General features: G+C 40.0%; 1 protein-coding gene across 14 annotated transcripts in view; it reads left to right on the top strand.

The window, feature by feature from the left end:
• Positions 1-26,443, top strand: part of LOC129246400 (EH domain-binding protein 1) — an 88,078-nt gene that overhangs the window by 43,932 nt on the left and 17,703 nt on the right. For all 14 annotated transcript variants that reach the window (XM_054885195.1, XM_054885193.1, XM_054885205.1 and 11 more), the window contains exon 3: positions 22,975-23,182. In XM_054885195.1, coding sequence (XP_054741170.1) covers positions 22,975-23,182 — 208 coding nt within the window. The remainder of the gene's footprint in view (positions 1-22,974; positions 23,183-26,443) is intronic.

Below are 26,443 nucleotides of genomic sequence, written 5' to 3'. Positions count from 1 at the left end.
GCGATTTTGCCCCACTCCTCTGATAACACATTTTTAAGCGATCCCTTTGAGGTTATATTATGTTTCCGAATTCTTTTCTCTAACAAATCCCAGACATGTTCAATGGGATTTAGGTCCGGTGATTGTGGGGGAGTATGCAGTTGCTTGCAGTTGTAAAGGAGCCATTCTTTAACTAAATATGATGTGTGCTTGGGGTCGTTATCCTGCTGAAAAAGAAATGTATTTTCATCGAGCCCCAATTGCGTTGCACTTTGCTTAAGATTGCTGCGTAAAATGCTTAGATATGAATGCTTATCCATAGTAGTTTCAATAAAGACCATTTTACCCACACCAGCTGCCGCCGTACACCCCCAAATAATTATGTTACCGCCACCGTGTTTGACAGTCGGTATTAAATTTTTTATCTGCATCTCCTCATTAGGCTTTCTCCATATTTTTTCGCTCCATCCGATCCATAAATATAATATATAGATTCATCGCTAAATAATACGTTATCCCAAAAGGAATCTGGCTTTTCTAAGTGCTCCTTTGCAAAATCCAAACGTTTTATTTTATTAATAGGTGATATTAGAGGTTTTCTACGTGGAACTCTTCCATTGTAACCAGCTTTATGAAGTACATTTCTAATGGTCTGAGGATTGACGCTTGTTGCAGTTCCTTGTAGCAATTCATCACGTATTTTTGGAGCAGATTTTTTGGGATCAGCTTTGATGGCATTCAAAATATATCTCTCTTCCCGTTCGGAAATTTTTTTTGGACGACCAGAACGTGGTTTCTTTTGCACATTTCCATTGCTGTTGTGAAAGTTAATAATATTTTGTACGCTAGAATGTGTTTTTCCAACAATTCTTCCAATTTCACGCAATGATTTTTTTTCCAAATACAATTTGATGATCAGTTTTCTTATTTCCATCGATATTTCTTTACCTTTTCCCATTTCGTCCACTTTGAACTAGCGCCTGTATACAAATGTACAAATTATCAATAATAAAATGCTTCAAACGCATTTCTACACTTGTTTGCTAAAACCCAAACAAATTTAAATCCGTTATTTTTACAAAAACAACAACGTAACAATACATATTTGCGTGTTGTACTTAAACTTTTTTTGCGTAATTTTAGCGCTCATTGCGGGTTATTTTACGTATGCATCTAAAATGTATAACGGGAACAACAAAAAAACCGGTTTTCAGGACAACAATGTACTCTTTTAATGATACAAAGACATTGCATGAAGTTTTTTTTAACATAACTATGATAATTCTTAGTGTTTGTAAGAAATAACAAGGTGTACTTAAACTTTTTTGACTCACTGTATGTATGTGGGTATGTAGGGAGACATCCTTACTTCCGTATTTGTTTCGTACACAGGGTAGAGCCTGTCTCTACTTTATGTTCAATGTATGTATACTTGCGTTCAAAATACTAGGAGCGCGTGGAATTACCAAGTTTTAACTATTTTTTTTTTATTCAAACTTCTGTTCTTCTGTTTTTATAAAAGTATAGTGCATTCTACAATAAAAAAATTTAACTCTAAGTTCCATTCCCGTCCAAACTCTTAAAATCGTTGCAAATTTCAACCTTTTTGTTCCAATTTTTTAGAAAATTCGAGGTATGTGGCCTTATAGCGATTTTAAACATTCCATTTTCTATCCTAAAGTTGTATGGGCTATAAAACTGCATACCTCGAAGTTTTCTAAAGATTCTGGTTAAAGAGGTTAAAATTGTGATGAACATTTTTGTAAATTTATCGTGGACAAAGTGTGGAGCTTTGAGTTAGATAGCTTTTTTCTAGAATGCAATATACTTTTATAAAAACATAAAAAAAAATTTAACACAAAAACATAGTTCAAACTCGGTAGCTCGTCACGCTCCTATTATTTTCAACACAGGTGTGTAGAGCTGCATACTGTCGAGTCGATAAATGTCAAATCACAACGTCATCCACCATTTACTATTCTTCATCGACTTGTTTTTATTATTTCATATTTGCTTTTTCGTTTTGCGAAATCGGCGCGCCATATGTGTACTGCTCCATCCCTAGACAGCAACAACATGCCTGTCAACAATATTAAATAATGAAGGCTATAAATTCAAAGGTAAACCACTATGAGTGAACATGAGCGGCTGTGCGAGTACAGAGTGTGGAATATGACGTTGCCATGATGACGCCTGTTCGCTGGCTGGGATTTGAATGATGTTCCTGGCTGCCTGCCGATGCTGTTGTCGATGATACTTACGACTAGCGATGATGCAATCAACATATGTATGTGTGTGTATGTGTTTCGAGCCAAAACGGGCATTGCTGGAATTTTATGAATTTTTGCGAAAAATTGGTCAAACCAGTACGAGAATGAAACGCCAGTCATTAAAAATTCAAATGAAATAAGCAGAATGGAGAAAATAACTAATTTTATTTATAAAAATTTTTAAATTGAAAATCCAATAAAAATCGATTGTATTGAAATCGTCCGATAAGTGTGAGTTTGTATTGCTTCTTTGTTTTGTTTTTTAATATAGCATTTGTATGTTTTAAATATTTGTATGCATTAGATAAGGCGGCATATTTCAAGACACAGCGCAAATATAGATAGAACAGATAAAATTGCACGAGCCTTAAGTAAAATCAACAAAATGTCTCACAACACACCTGCATACATATGTAGATAAGTAGCTAAAATACTAGTTTTGTAACAAAATGAGAATATGCAAAGAGAAAATTTCAACCCAATAAATACAAATAGATGAAATTGATTCAGTCAATCAAATGTATTAACTTAGTACTATCGTCGGCACACAATAAATTTAGTATAACAAAGTATTTACGTACGTCATTACAATAGGAATAGTGACATATTTAGAAATTAGTTGGTTTTGTCCGATTCAGATTTGTTTTAAAAATATTAAATTACCAAACCGTTCAATGAAAAGCGCCACAAACTGCTTAGTTTTATAAACTCATATTGCTCAGGTCACAGGAACTTGCTGATGTTTGCAATTATCGCTCATTGCTCATTGCTTTCTGCTGGTTAAATTGAAGTCTTGTGTTTCAGTCAGTAAATAAAATTCAAATATTCATAAGTAAATATGTATGCGTATATGTATGTGAGAGATGCTTGCCAGACTTTGGCAAATTGGCATTGACACCTTAAGAGACAAACAATTGCTTGATTTTATTGACCAAATATAAACAGTTGTTTTAAGATATATATTTGCACCTAAAATTAAATTCAATTAAACGAAAATAAAAAAATGCACCGATGATGAAAACGGAGTCAGTTGTTTGTAAATACACGCATACATAATTAATACTAGGTTGCTCAATAAGTTTTGCGGTTAGATAAGAAAAACACAATTTTGTGGTTTTAAATACACTTTATTATTCAGTGTAGTCTCTCTGAACATCAATACACTTGTTCCAAAGAGGTTCCAATTGATGAATTCCATCCCTGAAGTGAGAATCTGGAAGGCACTTATGACCTCATCATTTATTGAAAAACGCTTTTCTCGCATGAATTTGTTTAAGTCTGGAAACAGATGGAAGTCGCTAGGGGACAAATCCGGTGAATACTGTGGATGCTCCAACAATTCGAACTTTAATTCATGGATTTTAGCCATTGTCAGAATGCATTGCTCTGAAGAAAAATAATTTTTTTCTTTTGCAAGGTGTCTTTTTCAAGGTCTTTTTCACGAATTGTTTCCTTCAGCTGGTCTAGAAGGTTACAATAATATTCAGAATGTATTGTTTTACTAGAATCATGGTGATAGGCCCAAGTCTCATCCTAGCGATGAATCGTTGTTGCTGATAAAGCCGCGTTCGAATGTGTTTTTGTTCTATTGTTAAAAACATAAAATTTTCAAACTTATTATGAAAATGGCAAAATTCGTGTGACTGAGGCCTTGCAATTTTTAATTCTCGTATGACAGCCTGTAGATGTGTTCGTGGTCGACATTTAAATGACACATAATTATTAAGAGCCGTGTTTTGAATAAAAATAGTGAACACTGAAAGAATCTAAATTTTTAAATCTTTTATTTTAGAACAACATCTAGGCGCGTTTTATATACTTATATTATATTTATATTTTCTCGTAATAATTATTGGATTTATGTTACATCATCTTTTGGCTTAATTCAAAAAATCCTGAAAATAATACTTTTTTCAAAATTTTCATCAACTTTGACTTTGCTTAAATATTACTTTAAACACGAAACAATGTTTTATTTTATGTTTTATTTAGATTTTATCTCAAATAAGAAGCACCATAGAGAGTATACAGAATAAGAAAACGTTTGAGTTTTTGGTTTCAGCTTGATGCCTATGTTACTTCATCGCAGCCACCCACCTTAATTTATAGGAGTTCACTTTTACTGTAAGAAAAACAGCTGCAAAATCCTATGAAATAATTAGTCTTGCCATAAATTCTGAGACAAATTTTACAATGCATACGGCGAGAACGGATTCGCAGAAAAAAGTTCCGTTATTTTTGCTTTTGTTCGTAAGCATTGTCTACTCATAAATTATACGAGGGGTGCCTTTTATATTTCGGGATTAGAGAACAAAAACAAATTTTAAGCATCGAAAATCATTTTATTGTTTTTCAAAATATTCCCCAGAAGATCTATACACTTTTGCATGCGTTTGAACCAATTGTCGAATCACTTTTGCCACTCTGAATGAGGTGCCTCCAAAACATGCATTCTGAATGCCGCACCGGCTTCTTCAGGTGTCGAAAAACGTTGATCTCTCAGTTTGTTTTTTACGTACGGAAATAAAAAGAAGTCATTCGGTGCCAAGTCAGGACTATACGGCGGATGACCCATTAATTCGATGTTTTGGGTGCTCAAAAATGCAGTTGTTTGAGCCGATGTGTGAGATCTCGCATTGTCCTGGTGAAGAGTGATCCGTCTTTGGCGATTGGTTTTCCTAATTTCTTGGAAGACAACTGGCAAACAAATGGTTGTGTACCACTCAGAATTGCGCAGTTGCGACATGTCCAGTTTTTTCGAAAAAATAGGCGTCCATTTGCTTGGAAGTGCTTCGTGCGCGAACAACCTTTGTTGGATTTGGCTCATCTTGAAACACCCATACAGTCGACTGCTGTTTACTTTCGGGCTCATACGCGTAAATCCATGATTCATCACCTGTCACGATGTCATAGACGTGTTTCGAAGCCCCGTGATCGTATTTTTAGAGCATTTCCTTCGACCAATCGACACGAGCCCTTTTTTGAGCGATCGACAAATTGTGTGGGATCCAACGCAAACAAATTTTTTTGACAGTCAAATGTTTATGCAATATTGAATGTATGCTGGTCCCACTAATGCCTAAGATTGTCTCAATCTCACGATAGGTCACATGACGATCTTGCAATATCAGTTCGCGCACAGCATCAATGGTTTTCGGAACAACAACTGATTTTGGACGACCTTCACGAAATTCGTCTTGGAGTGAACTACGACCACGATTGAATTCACCATACCATCGATAAACACTGGTCCTTGATGGAGCTTCATCGCCAAAAAATGAATTAAGTTCATCCATGCAATGTTGCTGAGTTAATCCACGTCGAAAGATGTAAAAAATAATCGCACGAAAATATTCACGATTTAATTCCATTTTTGGACCGAGATGAATCTTTTAAGTTACTGTAAACAACACAAATAGCGCTGGTATTTCAAAACGTTCTGAGTACGTAAAAGCCAAAAAATGTCAAACTTTGCGGTACAGCTGTCAGTTGCCAGATTGCAACACCAGGGTTGCCAAATCCCGAAATCAGTTTCGAGGCAAATTTCGCTTGTTAACAATAGAGTGGGGAGCTGCGGAAAATCGCATTGCAGTGATTGCATGACATACGTGTGGTAAAAGTGCAACTGAGACTTACGAATTGCTGAAAATACTAAATATTTCGAGATTGTTTGTTTACCGCACTATCAATCGTTTTTCCCAAACGTCCGAAGTGGCAGACAGAAAAAGTAGTGGTCGTCCTCGCGTGGTTCGATCCAGTGCAGCCAAAAAACTCGTTCGGAGAGCAGAAAATAATGTCCAGGGAAATTAATTTATCGATCAGATCCATGTCAAGACTGAGTAAAGACGATCTCCACATGAAAGCCTTTTGTCGCCTAACTTGTCTGTTGCCCACACGTTTGAAGAAAATTAGACTCGACATGCAAGTATATTCTTCGGTGGCACGCGGTCAACGGTCATGAAAATTATCTTTTCTCAGATGAGAAAATTTTCACTGTTGAAGAAGTTTTTAACAAGAAAAACTACAAAATCTATGGTAAATCTCCTAAAGACGCAAAAAATGTTGTTCCAAGGGTTCAGCGTTTCCACCATCCAGCCTCCGTAAGGGTTTTGTGGGAATTGTCATGTAAATTCGTCACATCTCATAATTTCTGCGAAAAAGGAGTTAAGAACGAGGCAAAAGTGTACCAGGAAGATGTCTTAGAAGGCGTGGTGAAGCAGTTGAGTAGTACTCTCTTCAATGGAGAGTGTTGGATCTTCCAGCAAGATTCTGCTTCAGCCCATAAGGCAAAAACCACCCAGCAGTGGCTAAAAACCAAAATTCCTGGGTTCATAGCCGCACAAGATTGGCCGTCTGGAAGTCCAGAATTGGAGAACATGGCCTGTCGAAATTTGGAGTGTCGAAACAATCTTTGGTTCGAGCAACGACGTCAATATCCATGAAAACCGAGCGTGCTGCAATCGCTGAATGGCCTAGTCGTTTGAAGGCTTGTGTAAAGTAAATGGTGACCATTTCGAATGAATTTTTTTTTTTGTAATATTTACATGATTATATAAAACTAACTTTATTAAAAAAATAAAACTAATTTTATTACAAATTCGTTATTGTAATTTAAGATCCCAGTAATAGAAGAAGGCGGCCGCGGTAGCCGCATGGGTTGGTGCGTGACTACCATTCGGAATTCAAAGAGAACATAGGTTAGAATCTCGGTGAAACACCAAATTAAAAAAAGCATTTTTCTAATAGCGGTCGCCCCTCTGCAGGCAATGGCAAACCCCCGAGTGTATTTATGTCATGAAAAAGCTCCTCATAAAAATATCTGCTGTTTGAGTCCGCTTGAAACTGTGGAACAACATCAAGACGCACACCACAAATAGAAGGAGTAGTTCGGTCAAACACCCAGAAAGGGTGTACGCGCCAATTATGTATATATATATATATATATATATATATATAGGGTGTTTTTTTAGAGGTTAGGTTTTCAAGATGAAATAAAACGTATATAATTTCATGTTATGGACAAGAATTAGCTTTATTATAAAGATAAGGGTTTGCCATTATGTTTTAAAAATGATTTCGGGCAAGTGGCCGCTGCGGCTGGCTCGAATAAATTCCAGCCGAGAGGCCCAATTTTCGACCACTTTTTGCAGCAATTGGGGCCGTATGTCAGCAATAACGCGCCGAATATTCTCTTCCAAGACGTCAATCGTCTCGGGCTTATCTGCGTAGACAAGCGACTTCACATAGCCCCACAAGAAATTGTCCAGCGGTGTTATATCGCGGAGGCCACGCCACAGGTCTACGGCGCGAGATAATGCGCTCACCAAAAGTTTCCTTCAATAAATCGATTGTTGCGTTGGCTGTATGGCATGTAGCGCCGTCTTGTTGGAACCAAAGGTCGTCCACATCAACATCGTCCAATTCAGGCACGAAAAAGTCATTAATCATGGCTCTATAGCGCTCTCCATTGACTGTAACATATGGCCGGCTTCATTTTTAAAGAAATATGGACCAATGATTCCCTCTGCCCATAGAGCACACCAAACAGTGACTTTTTGAGGATGTAACGGCGTCTCAGCAATGGCTTATGGATTATGTTCACTCCAAATGCGACAATTTTGCTTATTAACATACCCATTCAACCTAAAGTGAGCTTCATCGCTGAACAAAATTTTCTTGTGAAAATCGGGATCGGTGGCCATCTCGTTTTGGGCACGATTTGCAAACGTTGTTCAGGTGTAAGTCTATTCATTATGAAATGGCAAACCAAACTGAGCATAAATCAAGTGACAGCTGTCAAAAAGACCATCTACGAAAAAAGTAGTGCCAACTTGAAAACCTAACCTCTAAAAAAACACCCTTTATATAATAGAATGCTTAACAGTTTAAAGAAGTTATAATATATTTTTCAGTAAAAATTTTTTTTAAAAGATTATGCTAAAATTTCTGCCTATAGAATGCTTTGGTCAAAACGGTTAGAACTTCAGTTGCCGCATTCTCATCGTTTCGAAATTTTGCGCGGGATTTTGCCACTACCTGCTTGAGGTGTTTGTTTTATGAATAGTTCTGGAATTTCGACACATTTTATGCATAATGCCTACCAAATTTGCTCGTTCAAAAGTTGAAAATTTCTCGTTGTCCTTCCTCTTACAGAGCGCCAACTAGTCTTCCTTTTGCCTCTTTTGTTCCTGGCACTGGATTAAGCCGGCTTTGAAAAGTTTCACTTCTTATCAAAATATTGTTTTTTATGTATAAACTTCTCATTTTGTTATCGCCAAACAGAATGTTATTCACTTTCAATGATTCCAATGCAGCTGGACGCCACATTTAATATGCCAACAAACTTCAGCGCCGCCTCCAGAGCGAATTGTTATTATCAGCTTGTCACGGTAGCAGGAGCGACAACCCAACAGCCACAGCAGGCGGTGCAACAGACGGTAGCGCAGTTTTTATGCGGGCGCAATCAGCAATATCAATAACACCACATAGAGCGTAAAACAACCAAAAAAAAAAAAAATAATAATTAAGAAGGAAGCGAAAAATACAGAATGACGAGCTGCTGTTCGTTGTTGCTGCTGTTGATGCGCTTCAGCTACAGTGCAACGTTATTTCTGCAACTCCTACTTTTAATATTTTCCGCATTTTTTTTCGGTACTCAATGTTTCTACTCAAGTTATTTGCTCGAGATTACTGCTGGATGGCGGCTTGGCTGACTGACTGCCGCCACTTGGCGTGTGTGAACTGATAGTGGTAAAGAGTGGGCGATGCGATAAAAAAATAAAATTGCTTACAGTAGCAGCTATAAGTTCAAAGTACTCGGAACTGATAATGCTGGTATGTCTTACCACAATCTGCAACAATATTCACACATACTTTCACACATTTTCACACACGAATTCCTTTCTTGTTGTTGTCTTCGTAATGGCATGAATAAAGAAAAAACGTTACTCTGGAATATTGTGAATCATTGCCCTACATACAGGATAGTATGTAAGTATGTTGTTGTTCGTAAAGGCGCATAATCCTGCAGTATAACACTTAAATTAGTTTTAGTGTCGTTGCAAAAAAATGTTTACTAAATTTGTATTGCTAAAAATCTTAAAGCGATAGCTACAAATAAGAAAAAAGAGGAGTCCAATTGGCTTTAGAAAAACGTTGCATATTTTTAGGCGCAACAGCAGCTTCAGCAATTTTTGCGATGGTTAATTCCTTATTTTTTCGTCTAAATGTTGTAGCGATGGGGTTCACTACCAAAAATTGTTAGGCCATTCAAACTCCTCGTGTTCCTAGGTTGTATTGTATAGCAGTTTTGTAATGGGCGTATACGTCCTTAGTTAGCTGTTTGGACGAACTTTCGCTGAAATTTGTGTACTACGTAGTAATGTAGATCCGTTTTATACCACCTGAAAAGCGGATGTTTTCTCCGAGAAATGGCAGAAATATAGTAAGAAGTTGGGCATTACCTGCCAATAATCGATTGCTATAAGAAACAGCTGTTTCAAGTTCTCGAACGAAAGGTCAACCGAATAGTAGTTACGAATATTTCTTACAAACCCATTCGTCTATGGCAGGCCTCTACTGAACTTAAACATATCACCCGGACTTTTAGCAAAATAAATTAGGGATTATGCTTAATAGAAAATTCAGAACATTGCTTTAAAGCTTCTCTTAGTCTTCGAGGGCTGAACAGGAAATTGATTACGAAAGGATGACAGAGAGCACGTTCAAAAAGTAAAAAGAGTTTGGGTACTACTGCTTGGTATGCAGCCAAACATTAACCATAACATTTAATAATAAATTGTTAATTCTTTTTGTTAAGCTAAGTTTGTTTTTAGCTAAGTTGATACTCTGCTAAATTCGATATTTTAATCCTGCTGCTGCTTACTCATCACAATTATAATTATTTATTTTTATTGTTTTCTTGAATTTTCTTTTGGCTTGTAGCCAATATAAAGAAACTTGGTTGCCTTCGCGGGTGTATTGTTCTTCTCTATTTAAACTTTTTTTTCTTTCTCGACTGCGGCACTTGCCTTGCATCACCAAAACGTGTCGGCTGTCTGTCGGCTGCATTAAATTCGCTTGTGACCCTGTCTATTTCACCGCTCTTGTTTGTCTGCCGCGATATCTGAATGCGAATAAATGTATGAATGTTTGTGTGTGTTTGATTTTTATCTTTGTATCCTTCAATTTAGAAATTATAGATGCTTACGTTGCAATGTAGTTTTCGCACTTGGTACTGTCACAAGCGCTTATTTGGCTTATTGAATTAATTTCAAAGCGCTGCTATTTCTTAAAAGGGTAACTTTTGCAATAAATGGTTCATTTATTTAACAGCATGGAGATGTTCACCGTGAAAGAGAGGACGATTGTCTCGTGCAAAAGCAAATGTATTGTGGTATGCAACACAAAAGCAATTTTGGCGGCTCATTCCCATTAGAGATCCTTTAGAGCTGAAGAATGCAATTGAGTGCGGTACTATCGTGAAGAAAAAATTAGCTGTCAATGTTGAGGTAGAGCTAATGAAAGCCTAGATTAATACGACCACTGTTATTGAAGCTGCATGTACCTCAATTTTCGCCTTATTTTTTCATGAAAATCAAGACTACACAATGCCTTGGATACTCTTAAAAATTAGTGTTAGTTTGTTTTAGGTGTTAAAAGAGTGCTGAACAAATCTAAAATTTTTATAAACTTTTTAGAATAATTTGAATCACTGTTGTTAAGCTGGTGTAAAATTTAAAAACCAAAAATACATACCAAAATAGTAAAATACAAAATAATTTACCTTGCACCTACGCAAACCCTAAAAAGCGAATTTCTTGCAACAATTCGACAACTCGTGATTTGATCTCCAAGCGTTAATGTTTTCATCAACATTCATCAGCTCTCAGTTGAGATGACAGTTAGCATTTTTCATAAAATTTTGCGTATTCACTCGAAGCACAAAGGCAAACTACAACAAAAAAAACAGAAACACATTGGCAGTATGCAGTCTTAATGTCGAACCAGTGGTGCATTTATAGGTACACATGAACATAGATACATATGAAGTTATGTACATATATATTCGCACATATGTCATACAGACATACATACATATGTAGTAAGTATATAAACAGTAGGTAAACCTTTTTGTGCTTCACAAGTTTTCATATTTTTCACTTTCCGATTTTTCCACCGACTTTTCCACGGACTGAAATAGACGTGTAAGCAAAAGCAAACAAAAAAAAATATAAACATAAATTACAACATTTTAAATGCACTTTTTTTATCGAAACGAAAAACGAACGTACATGTGAAAGCCCAAACATGGCATTCGTGTGCTAAAAAACAGAAATAGCGGCAAAAATAGAAAACGTAAAAACGAGTCGCGAATGGGATGACGGTGCGTACACTGAGAGAACCGGATGCTGACCCAGATTTCTGAAACCATTTCTGCTGAAGCAAGTGACCCTTCTGCCCATCACATACATACATACATACATATTTACATAGTTTTGCACTTTCCGCAGATTGGGCGGGCAGTTCGTACAGCTTTAGTGCGCAATATCCTTGAGCTGCCAGCCATTACTTGCATTGACAGCAAAAGTTAAGGAAAAAGTAGCAGCAGCTGCCCAAGTTTTACTTTCGTTTTATGCACCACTTACAATTGGCTTCAGCTTCAGTTGCCTTCACAGCTGGTTGGGGCAGTTACCTGCTCTGCTACTGTCTGCCTCAGTTTTCCCGCTACAGCATCTACAGCTGCAAAGCGTTTTTATTTTTAGTTGTATAATTTGCTGTCGGCTGTTTACTTTTGCGGCAATGTAAATCGCTACTCGTTTCATGTCTCTCTCGCCTCCATTGGCAGGTCGCGTCTTAACGTGCATCTAGCCCCTGGTGACCATCCAGCATGCTTGACTGCGCTTTGTATGTGTTAGTGCAGTCGGGTGGTGTCGTGACACACGTATTTTTTGTCGGCTACACGTACGATGCTTGATGAAAATCAAAAATTTTTGACATTTTCGTTTGACGCTTACTTTTTTGATCGTGTCGGAGTCTGATGGACAAAACAGCAGGGTTGTATTTAGCATTGAGGTTAGTATTTAGTGTGCGGTTTGTGCTGATATTCGAAATGGACAAGTGCACCGAAGATAAGCAGTTCATATTGAAGTTTATTGAAAACTAGCAAACCCGGCCCCTTCGCTGGGCACACTAAAATAGAATAGATATGGTTTAGAACAGAAAATATATGATTTTCATATTATTTATTTCTTTATTCTTTATTCAAGCGCTTTGGCATAAAAAAAATTTTTTTTTTCTATTTGTTTTTGAGTAAATATAAAATATAAATTGAAAATCAGGAAAAAGAAGATTGTTTTTAAATTTCAAATCAACGCATATGAATAAACAATCGTCTTTTTTCCTGATCATCCATGAATTTTTCGTTTCAATTTATATGTTTTATTAAGCATTGGAGCTTTTTTAAACATTATCCATTTATATTTTTCAAAAAAAAAAAAAACAACGAAAAAAAAATTTTTTCCCACGAACACATAATTTCATTCGGATTTCACATTAAATTCACAAATTTCGGAAGAAATTATTCACTGTTCCAAAATCCACTCCAAAAAAATTCACAAACAATTTTTACATGTTGCACTTACGTTTTTTCCTTATGGCATCCAAATCAGAAAGAAATATTAACACATTGTAACTCACACTGTCAATTTGACAGTTCAGTTCCGCCCCAAGCGTTAAAAGAGTAAGCGACATTATGGCTGGTTCAAAAGAACGCTGTACCCGTTGCCAGTGCTCCGAATTACAACCAAACTTTACGAAACCCATTTTCAATACTTACTTAACAATGTGCGTAAGTTTGGTTTAATTCGGTGCAACGACATGGCGGGTCCACGTTTTGGCATATATTTCGAGACCCTAGTCATCAATAGGTATGAAAATTACCCCGTATTAAAGCACTTATCAACAGCTTTCATTTGATACCCATATTGTACATACACAACCAAAGGTTACCCGGGTCCACGTTTTGACCTATATCTCGAGACCCCAGCCACGGAGCGGCATGAAAAATACTCTGTACTAAAGCATTCACCAACAGCTTTCATTTGATACCCATATTGTACATACCCGTCCGAAAGTTACCCGGGTCCACGTTTTGACCTATATCTCGAGACCCTATCTACCAATAGGTATTCAAACTATACGGAAATCATCTTCAATACCTACTTAACAATGTGCGTAAGTTTGGTTTAATTCGGTTCAAAGACACGGCGGGTCCACGTTTTGGCATATATTTCGAGACCCTAGTCATCAATAGGTATGAAAATTACCCCGTATTAAAGCACTTATCAGCAGCTTTCATTTGATATCCATATTGTACAAAAACATTCTTGGGTCCACGTTTTGGTCTCTATCTCGAGACCCTAGTCACGGAGCGGATGGAAATACTCTGAACTAAAGCATGCACCAACAGCTTCCATTTGATACCCATATTGTACATACACATCCGAAGGTTACCCGGGTCCACGTTTTGAACTATATCTCGAGACCCTATCTACCAATAGGTATCCAAACTATACGGAAACCATCTTCAATACCTCCTTAACAATGTGTGTAAGTTTGGTTTAATTCGGTGCAAAGACACGGCGGGTCCACGTTTTGGCATATATTTTCAGACCCTAGTCATCAATAGGTATGAAAATTACCCCGAATTAAAGCACTTATCAACAGCTTTCATTTGATACCCATATTGTACATACACAACCAAAGGTTACCCGGGTCCACGTTTTGACCTATATCTCGAGACCCCAGTCAGGGAGCGGCATGAAAAATACTCTGTACTAAAGCATTCACCAACAGCTTCAATTTGATATCCATATTGTACAAACACATTCTAGGGTCCACATTTTGGTCTCTATCTCGAGACCCTAGTCACGGAGCGGCATGAAAAATACTCTGGACTAAAGCATTCACCAACAGCTTCCATTTGATACCCATATTGTATATACACATCCGAAGGTTACCCGGGTCCACGTTTTGACCTATATCTCGAGCCCTATTTCCAACATAAAATATAATCCATGTTACTCGTGAATGATGTAGCTTTCGAATGGTGAAAGAATTTTTAATATCGGTCCAGTAGTTTTTTAGCCTATTCATTACAACTAAACAAACAAACAAACAAACAAAGTTTTCCTCTTTATAATATTAGTATAGATTATCAATGTTCACCAGCATTATGGAATCTAAAAGTAGAAGCATATTGTAATCGCGAGCAAAAGGCGAAACAGTATGAAATTCTATTGGAAATTTACAAAGAGCGGTACCCTAGCACAACAGTAGAAGATGTAAAAAAAAAATTAATGTTTTGCGTACAGGCTTTTCATCCACACTTTTTTTTATCTCTTTTCTTCTTTTTTTAACAAAACTGCAATAGTAGCAAGTAATAAAAATTCATCATCCGATGACGACATATTTACTTCTAAATACAACTGTGGATTGATCGCTTTTTGTTTTGAACGTTACCGGGCAAACGACGAGCACCCGACACGCACACATATAAAGCAAATTGACAAGCAATGCTGGACCGTGACCAGAGGCTAATCCACTTTCGAAAATGCGTGAGCCACTACACTAACAAATTGTAAACAAACCTAACTGCATACCTAATGCTGAAAACAGTGAACACCGTACGCAGTCCCTTACCCCAGTCCCTTACCGTGCACAAAAACTCACCCCCGAGAACAACTGCGTTCTTTTAATTACATATTTACACAATACATCGGTTTGTGTGTATAGGTGATTGGTTGTAACTACTCAATGATGCCATTGATATTTTTGCTTACACACTTTTTCACACATCCGCGTTATCAGTCACAATTTTTCATTGTTTAATAAACCGAAGCCAAAAACCAACAAATGCAAATAGTTCATTTATCTATAATTAACATTATTCAACAGTGTTTTTAAGTTATTTAAAAAAAATTATAATTTTTCTAAGTTTATTTTGTAAATGATTTCGAAATGTACTGCTTGGCAACACTGTGTGGTGAGAGAGCAATCAGCTCAAAGGGGATTACGGGATTTTTTAAAAATCGTGAAATAAAATCTACGGTACTACGATACGGAAGGAAGGAATTTTTCATTTACATGTGGTTTTCATTAGTTTGATAGGAACAGCTGACAGGGGATTGCGTACGGTGTTCACTGTTTTCAGCATAATATTTTGTGCGTAGAGGCATGTCTATGTGTGAATGAATTTATCCCTACTAATATTATAAATGTGAATGTAAGTTTGTTTGTTACGCTTTCACGCCAAAACTACTTAAGCGATTATTACGAAACTTTGTACACATGTTTTTGGAGGTGATAGAAGTAACATAGGATATCAAATTGAAGCTGTTGGTGAATGCTTTAGTACAGAGTATTTTTCATGCCGCTCCGTGACTGGGGTCTCGAGATGCAGGTCAAAACGTGGACCCGGGTAACCTTTGGTTGTGTATGTACAATATGGGTATCAAATGAAAGTTTTTAATTAATGCTTTAGTTCAGAGTATTTTTCATGCCGCTCCGTTACTAGGGTCTCGAGATAGAGACCAAAACGTGGACCCTAGAGTGTGTTTGTACAATATGGATATCAAATTGAAGCTGTTGGTGAATGCTTTAGTACAGAGTATTTTTCATGCCGCTCCGTGACTGGGATCTCGAGATATAGGACAAAACGTGGACCCGGGTAATTTTCGGATGTGTATGTACAATATGGGTATCAAATGGAAGCTGTTGGTGAATGCTTTAGTACAGAGTATTTGTCATGCCGCTCCGTGACTGGGGTCTCGAGATATAGGTCAAAACGTGGACCCGGGTAACCTTTGGTTGTGTATGTACAATATGGGTATCAAATGAAAGCTGTTGATAAGTGCTTTAATACGGGGTAATTTTGATACCTATTGGTGACTAGGGTCTGGAAATATATGCCAAAACGTGGACCCGTCGTGCCTTTGAACCGAATTAAACCAAACTTACACACATTGTTAAATAGGTATGTGGAGTTGCCTGATCTCCCATCGGGCGCGTCCCAGGTGGTGGATAGGGAGCCCTGGCATCACAAGAGTGGCCTTCCCTGATGGGGTGGGTTCAACACTCGTGTGATGACTCAAAGTTGGCATAGAATCAGGGTGCCATCCGCGAACCAAACTGGCTAGGGAGGAGTCCTGAACAAAAACCGAAAAGGTAATGGAAAACGATGGATTAACTACTCCAGGTGGAATCCACACAAGTGGCAATCCACCCGCTTCGGCGGCAGGGGCATGGATTCTGGAGGCCCCAACCATTACCCAAGTCTCTCAGCTCTACGAGCGAGAGCGCATCCTGGAGGAGACGGGGGTTGCTATCGCAATCTCCTCTCGTTCAGAGTCTGAAAAACGTTTCCCTGCTTCTGAGGGCCTGAGTTGTGAGGTCTCTTCGGTGGCTGCACGACCTCCCAAAGAAGCAGGGAAATCGAAGAGCGCGGCAAGGAGGAAGAGAACAAAGCGGCGGGCTGAGCTCATGCGGGAGAAATCCTCATGTGGCTCTGCCGGCCCTTCTGCGTCTGTGTCTTCCAAACGACCTCGGTCAGCGGAAGTGACACCCACGGAAGCTACCGAGTCTTCGGTGGGCACAGGCACTCCCAAGTTGTCTCGCTCTCGAGGCAAGCGGAGAAGGACGGCGGCTGAAAGTAGCACACCTCCCTGCCCTGCGGTTGCCGCCAATGGCCGAGCCACGACCCCCCAAGGTACGAGCGCGGTCTTGGCGACAGTCAATGTGGCAGGAAAAGGTTCTGCTGAGCCACGTCTCTATCGGCGCCTCGACAAAAAGTCCAGCACAGCTATCTGCCCGGCGAAATCTTCGTCAGTGGAGGATCGGGAGCTGGACCTTCGCCCAAGCACATCCAAGGGTGCGGCCAAGCCATCCTACAGCGAGAAGGCTGCCGGCCCACGACCTGTGGCTGTGATTGGAAAACTGGGGCCTGACCATCAGCTGACGGATGCAGAAATCAAACACTGCAAAAGCCAGCTGATGCGTCGGGTTATTGCCTCCGGTCCGGAAGCCAACGCGAAGGGCTATGAGACAAAGGACGGCACCATAAAGGTGACGTGCGCGTCTCTGGCCAACTTCGAGTGGATCAGGACCGTGGTCAATAACGTGCCCCCCATGGGGACCACTCGCTTCGCTGTCTACAGCGGGGAGAGTGTACCCCTCAGGAAGGCCATCTGCTGGATTCCGGATCCAGACCTGTCTACGGCGGATGTCCTATCCTGTCTACGTGCCCAGAATCCGGGCATCAACACGAGGCTTTGGCGAGTCGTCTCGTACACCAAGAGTAAAAACCGGGACGGGAAGGAAGGTGCTACTCTTGTGGTGCGAGTGGACGAGGCCAGTGTTGATGTCATGGGCTCACGGTACGGGAACCGTCTGAGTCTCTTCTTTGGGACGGCCAGCTTCCATGTCTTTCCCAAATGATTGACTCGCACGATTCCTGTAGCTATCGTCCCTTGACGGTGACGCAAATTAACTTGCAGCATTCCAAAGCCGCTACTGCACTACTAAGTAGAAGGCTTTCCCAGCTGCACACATTACCCCACATAACAGCAGTGCAAGAGCCCTGGGTCTTTAGGGGCCGTCTCTGTGGCTTAAGTGCGCTGAAAGGGGCCACGTTACTATATGACAGGAGTTCTAGCAGACCTAGGACCGGTCTTATAGTATCATCCCATCTCACTGTGACGGGTCTTGAGCAATTCTGTTGCCAAGACCTGGTAGCGGCTGAGGTGTGTTATAGAGGTAGACGCGGATGGTCGAAGTTTGTGATTGCATCTGCTTACTTTCCTTACGATGCTCTGGAAGGGCCACCACCCGGGAAGGCCACTAGTCTCGTGAGGTTCTGTGAGCGGCGCAGTCTGGGCCTCATCCTATGTTGCGATGCTAATGCCCAGCATACAATCTGGGGCAGCAGCAAGTGCAATGGACGGGGCTCTCGACTATTCGAATTTATCGCGTCCTCCTGCCTAGACATACAAAACAAGGGCTCACAGCCAACGTTTGTAACGTCTAGAAGACAGGAGGTGATTGATCTAACCCTATCAAACTCAAAACTTGGGTGGTCAATCAAGAACTGGAGAGTCCTTGCCGAAGATTCGTGCTCGGACCACAGGTACATTGAGTTTCAGTGTGGCGAGGAGGCACAAATGCCATTGCCCTCTAGAAACCCAAGAAAAACAGACTGGCAGAAGTTTAGGGAGGCGTTGCGGGACCTTGACGTTGCGCCACCAAGACTTCGAAAAGAACAGGCCATTGAGGCGGCTGTTGAGAAACTCAACGCTGCCCTAACCGACTGTTTTGAGTCAGCCTGTCCAACTCGACCTCTCCCGAGCCGGACTCCCGTTCCGTGGTGGAACCAAGAGCTCCAGATGTTGAGGCGTGAGTCGAGAAAACTTCTAAACCGGGCCCTCAAGACTAACCTTGCAGAGGACTGGGAGCGATACCGTGATGTTCAGAAGAACTACAAGAGGCTTATTCGGGAATCGAAAAAAGCCTCATATAGGGAATTCTGTAGCGGTATTGAATCTCTGAGTGACACGGCGAAGTTGGTTAGGATCCTGAAAAGGGACCCAACGGCAAAGCTGGGGTCACTTAGGAAATCTGATGGCTCCTTCACGGAGCGGAAAAGTGAGACACTCAGTTTGCTGATGGAGTCTCACTTTCCTGGTAATCAGATAAGCATCAGCCGGCAACAGCCCTTATTGATAGAGGCAGTTGTCAGAGCTGCTACACCTTCTCGGCATGACTGGTTCGTTGCCAGATCTGTGGTGAATGAGGCCGCCATTCGATTTGCCATCAAATCTTTTGGCGACTACAAGTCGCCCGGACCAGATGGCATATTTCCTGCCATGCTGAAGGAGGGTGCAGAGTTCGTGACAGCAGCCCTGAAGAAAATCTTCTCGGCATGCCTGGCACTGGCTTACATACCACGCTCTTGGAGGATGGTGAGGGTCGCTTTCATCCCAAAGGTTGGAAAAGACGACTACACCAGCCCCAAAAGCTTTAGACCAATCAGCATGACCTCTTTCATGCTGAAAAGTCTCGAACGACTGGTGGAACTGCACATACGTCAGAAGTCGCTGAAGGCTCACCCTCTGTCTCTATTTCAGCATGCCTATCAGAGTGGAAAATCCTGCGAGTCGGCACTGCAAAACCTTGTTGCTAGGATAGAGCTGGCCATCGACAGGAGGGACTACGCTATGGGTATCTTTTTAGACATAGAGGGGGCGTTTGATAATGCCACTTTTGATAGTATGTGTAACTCTGCTAGTAGGCACGGCGTAGACCGGGTGCTAGTAAATTGGATTCGTTCGATGCTGGCCCAAAGAATCGTTTCGGTGCGAGCAGAGGAAGATCTGCTGGTGTCATCTGGGGTTAACAGAGGCTGCCCCCAAGGCGGTGTGCTGTCTCCGTTACTCTGGTGCATGGTAATCGATCCTCTACTCACCACCTTAAACGATTCGGGAGTCTACGCACAAGCATATGCGGACGACGTTGCTTGTTTAGTAACAGGCTCTTCGCTTATGAACATCTGCAGGAAAGTGCAGAAAACTCTGGATCGGATTGACACTTGGTGCTGTGCGAACGGGCTGCCGGCAAATCCCGCCAAGACTGGTATTGTTCTCTTTACCAGAAGGAGGAAGCTTGACGGAATCGTTCTGCCAAAGCTAAAAGGAGTCACAATCCAGCTATCCAAGGAAATTAAATATCTAGGAGTAATCCTCGATAGTAAGCTCCTATGGAAATCACACGTTGAGACAAAGGCATCCAAAGCGCTGACAGCTTTCTGGCAGTGCAAAGGTGTCTTTGGGAAAACGTGGGGTCTCTCTCCTAGCAAGGTCCTATGGATCTACACAGCTATGATAAGACCCATTATCACCTATGCATCAGTGGTCTGGATGAGTAGACTATCCCTAGTGGGAGTCAGGAGGACCTTATCGAGACTACAACGCACTGTGGCCATCTGTTGCACCGGAGCTTTTCCGACTAATTCAGGCCCGGCACTAGATGCTCTGATTGGTTTACCACCACTTGATGCTTTCATCCGAGGAGAGGCCCTGAAGGCCATCTGCAGACTGAAACACAGTGGGAACTGGTACGGCCCTTGTCCGGCATTGGAGCACAGAGAAGGCATGGACATCGATCCAACGATTCTCTCCATGCCCCTTGACTCAATGCCATCAAGAGTCGTACTTGAAAAGAGATACAGTGTAGTGCTACCAGAGGCTCAGTTGTGGGGAGACTCAGAAAATGAGCCCGGCAAACACTGTTTTCGCATTTTTACGGATGGCTCCAGGACCGAGCATGGCTCCGGCTCTGGGGTCTACGTGGAATCCAGCGGGACAAAACTGCACTTTGCTCTTGGAATGCATGCATCTGTGTTTCAAGCGGAGGTGTATGCAATTCAAGAAGCGATGAACTTTGTTGTGGAAAAACGATGGAGAGGCAGATCTATATGTGTCTGCAGCGACAGCCAAGCAGCGCTTATGGCCTTAGACAGCCCTCAAACCACATCAGGGGTAGTGAAGTCCTGTAAATCCAGGCTGAACTATGTCGGCAGACATAACAGCCTGATGCTAACATGGGTCCCGGGACACGTGGGTATCGCGGGTAACGAGACCTCTGACTCCTTAGCTAAGATGGGCTCTGAAGCCAACTTCTTTGGCCCAGAGCCCGCTTTGCCACTCCCCTCTGCGGCCATCACGGCCACGGTTAGCAAATGGGTAACTACTACCCACAAGCGAGCTTGGCAGGCTGAGAGAGGCTGCAGATGGACAAAACTGATGTTACCTGTCATGTCCGATCAACTGTCGCAAACCCTTCTGTCATTAAGCAGAGGGGAGTGCAGACGGCTGGTTGGACTAATGACGGGCCACTTTCTGTGGGCAAAGCACATGGAAAGGTTGGGCATCTCAGACAGTGTACTCTGCCCAGCTTGTGAAGAGGAGGATGAGACGGCGGACCACTTCCTGTGTGTCTGCCCCGCCTTCGCCCGAATCAGGTTTGAGGTCTTTGGCACTGATGTGTTAAGAAGCGACCATCTTGGCTCCTTGGCACCACAAGATCTACTCAGATTTCTTCGGAGATCGGGTAGATTTAAAGAAAATTAAAAGGGAATCCAAGTGTAGTACAATGGACTCAATTAATGTCTGAGTGCTGCACTTGCTAGTTGTCCCGACAAAAAAAAAAAAAAAAAAAAAAAAAAAAAAAAAAAATAGGTATTGAAGATGGTTTCCGTATAGTTTGGATACCTATTGGTAGATAGGGTCTCGAGATATAGGTCAAAACGTGGACCCGGGTAATTTTCGGATGTGTATGTACAATATGGGTATCAAATGGAAGCTGTTGGTGAATGCTTTAGTACAGAGTATTTGTCATGGCGCTCCGTGACTAGGGTCTCGAGATAGAGACCGAAACGTGGAGCCTAGAGTGTGTTTGTACAATATGGGTATCAAATTGAAGCTGTTGGTGAATGCTTTAGTACAGAGTATTTGTCATGCCGCTCTGTGACTGGGGTCTCGAGATATAGGTCAAAACGTGGACCCGGGTAACCTTTGGTTGTGTATGTACAATATGGGTATCAAATGAAAGCTGTTGATAAGTGCTTTAATACGGGGTAATTTTGATACCTATTGGTGACTAGGGTCTCGAAATATATGCCAAAACGTGGATCCGCCGTGTCTTTGCACCGAATTAAACCAAAATTACACACATTGTTAAGTAAGTATTGAAAATGGGTTTCGTAAAGTTTGGTTGTAATTCGGAACACTGGCAACGGGTGCAGCGTTCTTTTGAACCAGCCATAATGTCGTTTACGTTTTTAACGCTTAGGGCGGAACTGAACTGTCAAATTGACAGTGTGAGTTACAATGTGTCAATATTTCTTTTTGATTTGGATGCCATAAGGAGAAGACGTAAGTGCAAAGTCTAAAAATTCTTTGTGAATTTTTTTGGAGTGGATTTTGGAACAGTGAATAATTTCTTCCGAAATTTGAGAATTTAATGTGAAATTCGAATGTTCAAATGAAATTATGTGTTCGTGGAAAAAAAAAATTTTTTCGTTTTTTTTGTTTTTGAAAAATATAAATGGATAATGGTTAAAAAAGCTCCAATGCTTAATAAACCATATAAATTGAAACTAAAAATTCATGGATGATCAGGAAAAAAGACGATTGTTTCTTAGTTATTCATTTGGGTTGATTTGAAATTCCAAAGCAATCTTCTTTTTTCCTGATTTTCAATTTATATTTATTATATTTTATATTTACTCAAAAACAAATAGAAAAACAAAAAATATTTTTTATGCCAAAGCGCTCGAATAAAGAATAAAGAAATAAATAATATGAAAACCATATCTATTCTATTTTAGTGTGCCCAGCGAGGGGGGCCGGGTGTGCTAGTGAGTATATAAAAAAAATTATTTATCTTACTAATGAATTGCTGTAGCAGTTAAAAGGTTGCTCTACAACAGTGGGACACATTTGTATGCCAAAGTATGCAATTTAGATGAAACCCTATGTGAAAAAGTTATTTTTCACTTATACATAGAAGTATGTACAATTTATTTGTATGACTCTTATATGCACTTTTCCCTGTTTTATTTTTTTTCTCTAAAAATTTTGAATTGAAAGCATCTTCTCTCCTCCATTTCCAGGCGCCCTTCAAATCTATCAGTTGTTTGGACGCGCCGCTCGCGCCGTGTGGTCTCGGCGCCACTGGCCTGGGAGCCGGATATGGTAAATCCGCTGGTCGGTCACATAGCCTGGCCTGTGCCAGATAATCACGCGATTTCGGTGACACTCTTCAAAGATCCGCGCACCCACGAATTAGAGGATAAGGACTGGACGTTTGTCATTGAAGATGTAAGTATTTATTTAACGGACAAAGTTTCTGTGCATGCCATTGTTGCGAAATTCCAATACTATTATTGAAGCCAACGAATTATAAATAAAATCAAAGAAGGGTTTCGCGTGCCTCACCAACAAAAAGTTTCGGTATTTGCTCCAAATTTAGAAAACGTATTATATTTTTAAACTTTTTAGTATTATATGCGTTTCGTTTCTCTGCAGCTATTTATTAAGACACCCAGGAGTGTCATGACGAACAATTTGGCACCCGTGACACAGAGCATGTCCTCAGACAATCTCATAAAAAAGTTTTCATCACCATTCATAGCATTACAGCTCGTTGTGAGCCTTAGCTTCCTCCACAACTCTTCTCCATACATCTCGCTTCATAGCCGGACTACGATAGTTGGTCGCTCCTATGCTTATGAGGTTGTCCTCCGCGTCGTCTAACCACCGTTTCCGCTGTCGTCTTCTTCGCTTTTCACCAAGCATGCGCGCATCTAGAACTTTGCGAGGTATTGTTTCGTCTTGCATTCTGCAAACGTGCCCTAGCCATCGGATGCGCTGCTATTTGGCGAACCGCCCAATGTTTTCACCTCGCTGTTATATCTGTTATGTCCCATGCTCTTCTCGTACTGGACCCAGTATTCTCCACATTCTTCTTCTTTCCAAATTGTTTTATTGTATTCCTTAGTCATAGTCCTTAATATTTTTCCGAGTCCGTATTCTTCGTATTTCGTTCATCCGAGGCCTCTGTGTAGGTTGCATTTGTGTTTTTTGAGTGAAACTGGCGGAGCTTTTATAGAATTAAGATTTTAATTTTTAAAAATAAATTTTCTCTTGCGACATATCTTTCATTTTACAAATTAGCGTCAGTTCAGTACATACCTACATACATATTTATTATTTTCATTTAAAGTGAGCCAATTGAAATCAATTAAGTTTGTAGTAAATATACTTTTCCCATTTCTACCCATCGATCGGCTTCAATAAACATTAATAAGCATTTTGCGCATATACAAAGAAATGAAATAATTGCCAATGACCGTCACAGTCAGCTTCCTCGCCCCTCAAACCTGCCTGTTGTTGCCTTTTGAAAGTGCTTGTATTTCAGATGTGCAACGAGGCGCCACAGTAACTGTACACCTCACTCTAATTATTGTGTTTTATTCTTTTGTTTTATTTTCTTTTCTGCATCACTTTAATCAATCCCTTCGTCATTTACACTTCAGAATTGCTTTCGTGCTTGCCGTAGAGCATTGCGTGAGATTGCGTGTAATTAGTGTCGCTAATTTATATGGTGATACTCCCCAATAATTCTATACCCGCTGAATGCTTGCTGCTGGTCGCAAAACAGACAAAGAAATTAGTAGGCTGACTGAATGTTGGACGTTCCGCTTATATTCTCAGCCTTACGGTTTGATGTCGGCTAATTTCGCTATTTGTAGAACACTTTTTTCATTGAACAAGCGTTAGGTACGGAAGAAGTAAAATAATAGTAAATTTAGTAGTAAAATTGTTGATGAAGACATAATTTCTCGAAAGTCTGGAAATGCTGTGATGAGGGGATTAATTACAACTGCACTTCCCAAAGAAAGTGCACTCAAAGCTCTCTCAATTCAATCTATGTTCATTCAATCTTTCGATTACAGTTCTGTCCATATATTGAATGCTTTGGCCAAATTCTCCAAAACTGATTATTCATAATATTACTATTCTCACAAGTTATGTTGTATTAGAAATCATCGCAAGTGTTTGCGACTAATGTATTCTCGCAATGGCCTATTTTCACCGAGCCTTAAGTGCAGTTTGCGCTTAACTACAGTTAAACAACATTAAATGCCCGAACTGCCAAGCAATTGTTTAAAACTAGTAAACTCTCTTTGAATGAGAGAACGGAGTTGTCTCAACTTTATTGGGAAATGTTTTGTGGACAGTTGTAGCCTAATTTCAGAAGTAAACATTTTTCAGATAATACTTTCGGGTGCGTAACCTTATAAAATCGAATGAGATCATTTCTTAAATTTGTGTCATAGATTTTTCGTAAAGAAATTTTTTTTCTTTAATTTTTAGCATTTTTAACAAAACAAGTACTCCAATTATTTGAGAATAGAAGATGGTGAAAAAATAAACCAAAAACATGACACTTTCAGAGGATCCGCTGCATAAAAACGCACACAGAACTCTTCTCAGGGTAGTTAAATTCTTGGTGTAAATTACTGTAGGAACTGCCTACATCTGTGACGAACTGTATCTTTTTCGAAATGAAGTATAGCCTATATATTGGACTGATTTGAGCCATATTGAATGTTTATATGTATGTATAGTCTATTTGATTCTAACAATCTTGTATGGGCTTATAATATTTATTATACGCAATATTTTCAATAAAATGTATAGACACCATTATTAGCTATAATGGCTTCACAACTTCTAGTCATATTTTGTGTTATTTTCTACGCAAGTTATGGTGGTATCAGCCGGATTTGCCTTGAAAACTGCTTGACCGTTCATATTTGTTTACCTTTGAGTTTTTACTTAACTACTGCCTAAACATTTTCAATTGGGTTGGCATCGGGCGACTGTGAAAGCCAATCCCACATTTCAATCCCGTTTTGCTGTTTCACTGCACACAGCTTCAGCTTCGATGCTTGGGATCGTTATCACTAAAAAACAATATTCCTGGGTTCGTCGCCGCAGAAGATTGGCCGTCTGGAAGTCAATATCTGAATCAATTGGACTACAGTATGTGGTCAGAATTAGAGAACAATGCCTGACAAAGACCTCACAGAAATTTGGAGAGTCTCAAATCTCAATATCCACGGAAACCGAGCGCGCTGGAATAGCTGAATGGCCTAATTGTTTGAAGGCTTGTAAATGGTGACCTTTTCGAATGAAAATTAAACTTTTTTTTTATTATTAAAGTCAAACATACAACCATGGGTTATTTTTACAATGATTGACCTTAAGAATAGTTTACAAAATTAAATCGTAGACAAAAGGATTAACAATAAAATCAAAATTAAAATTGTAGCTAGTGGTAGAGAAGTTGCAGTTGGAGAAGGTATTAAAAAAGGAAAGTAAAGTAAGATAGAAACAGTAGTAGGAGTAGTGTTTAATTGGAATAGATTGAAATAATGAGAAATCATTTGAGTACATTCAGCAATATTCGGCAAGGTAACGAAGCAATTTATGTTTGAAGCGCGAACTCTCTTTTATACGTTTAATTTTTTGAAGTAAGGTATTCCAAAGACGGGCAGAGAACACAAAGTATTG

Source organism: Anastrepha obliqua, chromosome 4 (genome assembly GCF_027943255.1).
Source record: "Anastrepha obliqua isolate idAnaObli1 chromosome 4, idAnaObli1_1.0, whole genome shotgun sequence".
Classification (NCBI taxonomy): domain Eukaryota; kingdom Metazoa; phylum Arthropoda; class Insecta; order Diptera; family Tephritidae; genus Anastrepha; species Anastrepha obliqua.
The sequence above is the reverse complement of the archived record's forward strand: the minus strand, read 5'-3'. Positions and strand labels throughout refer to the sequence as shown.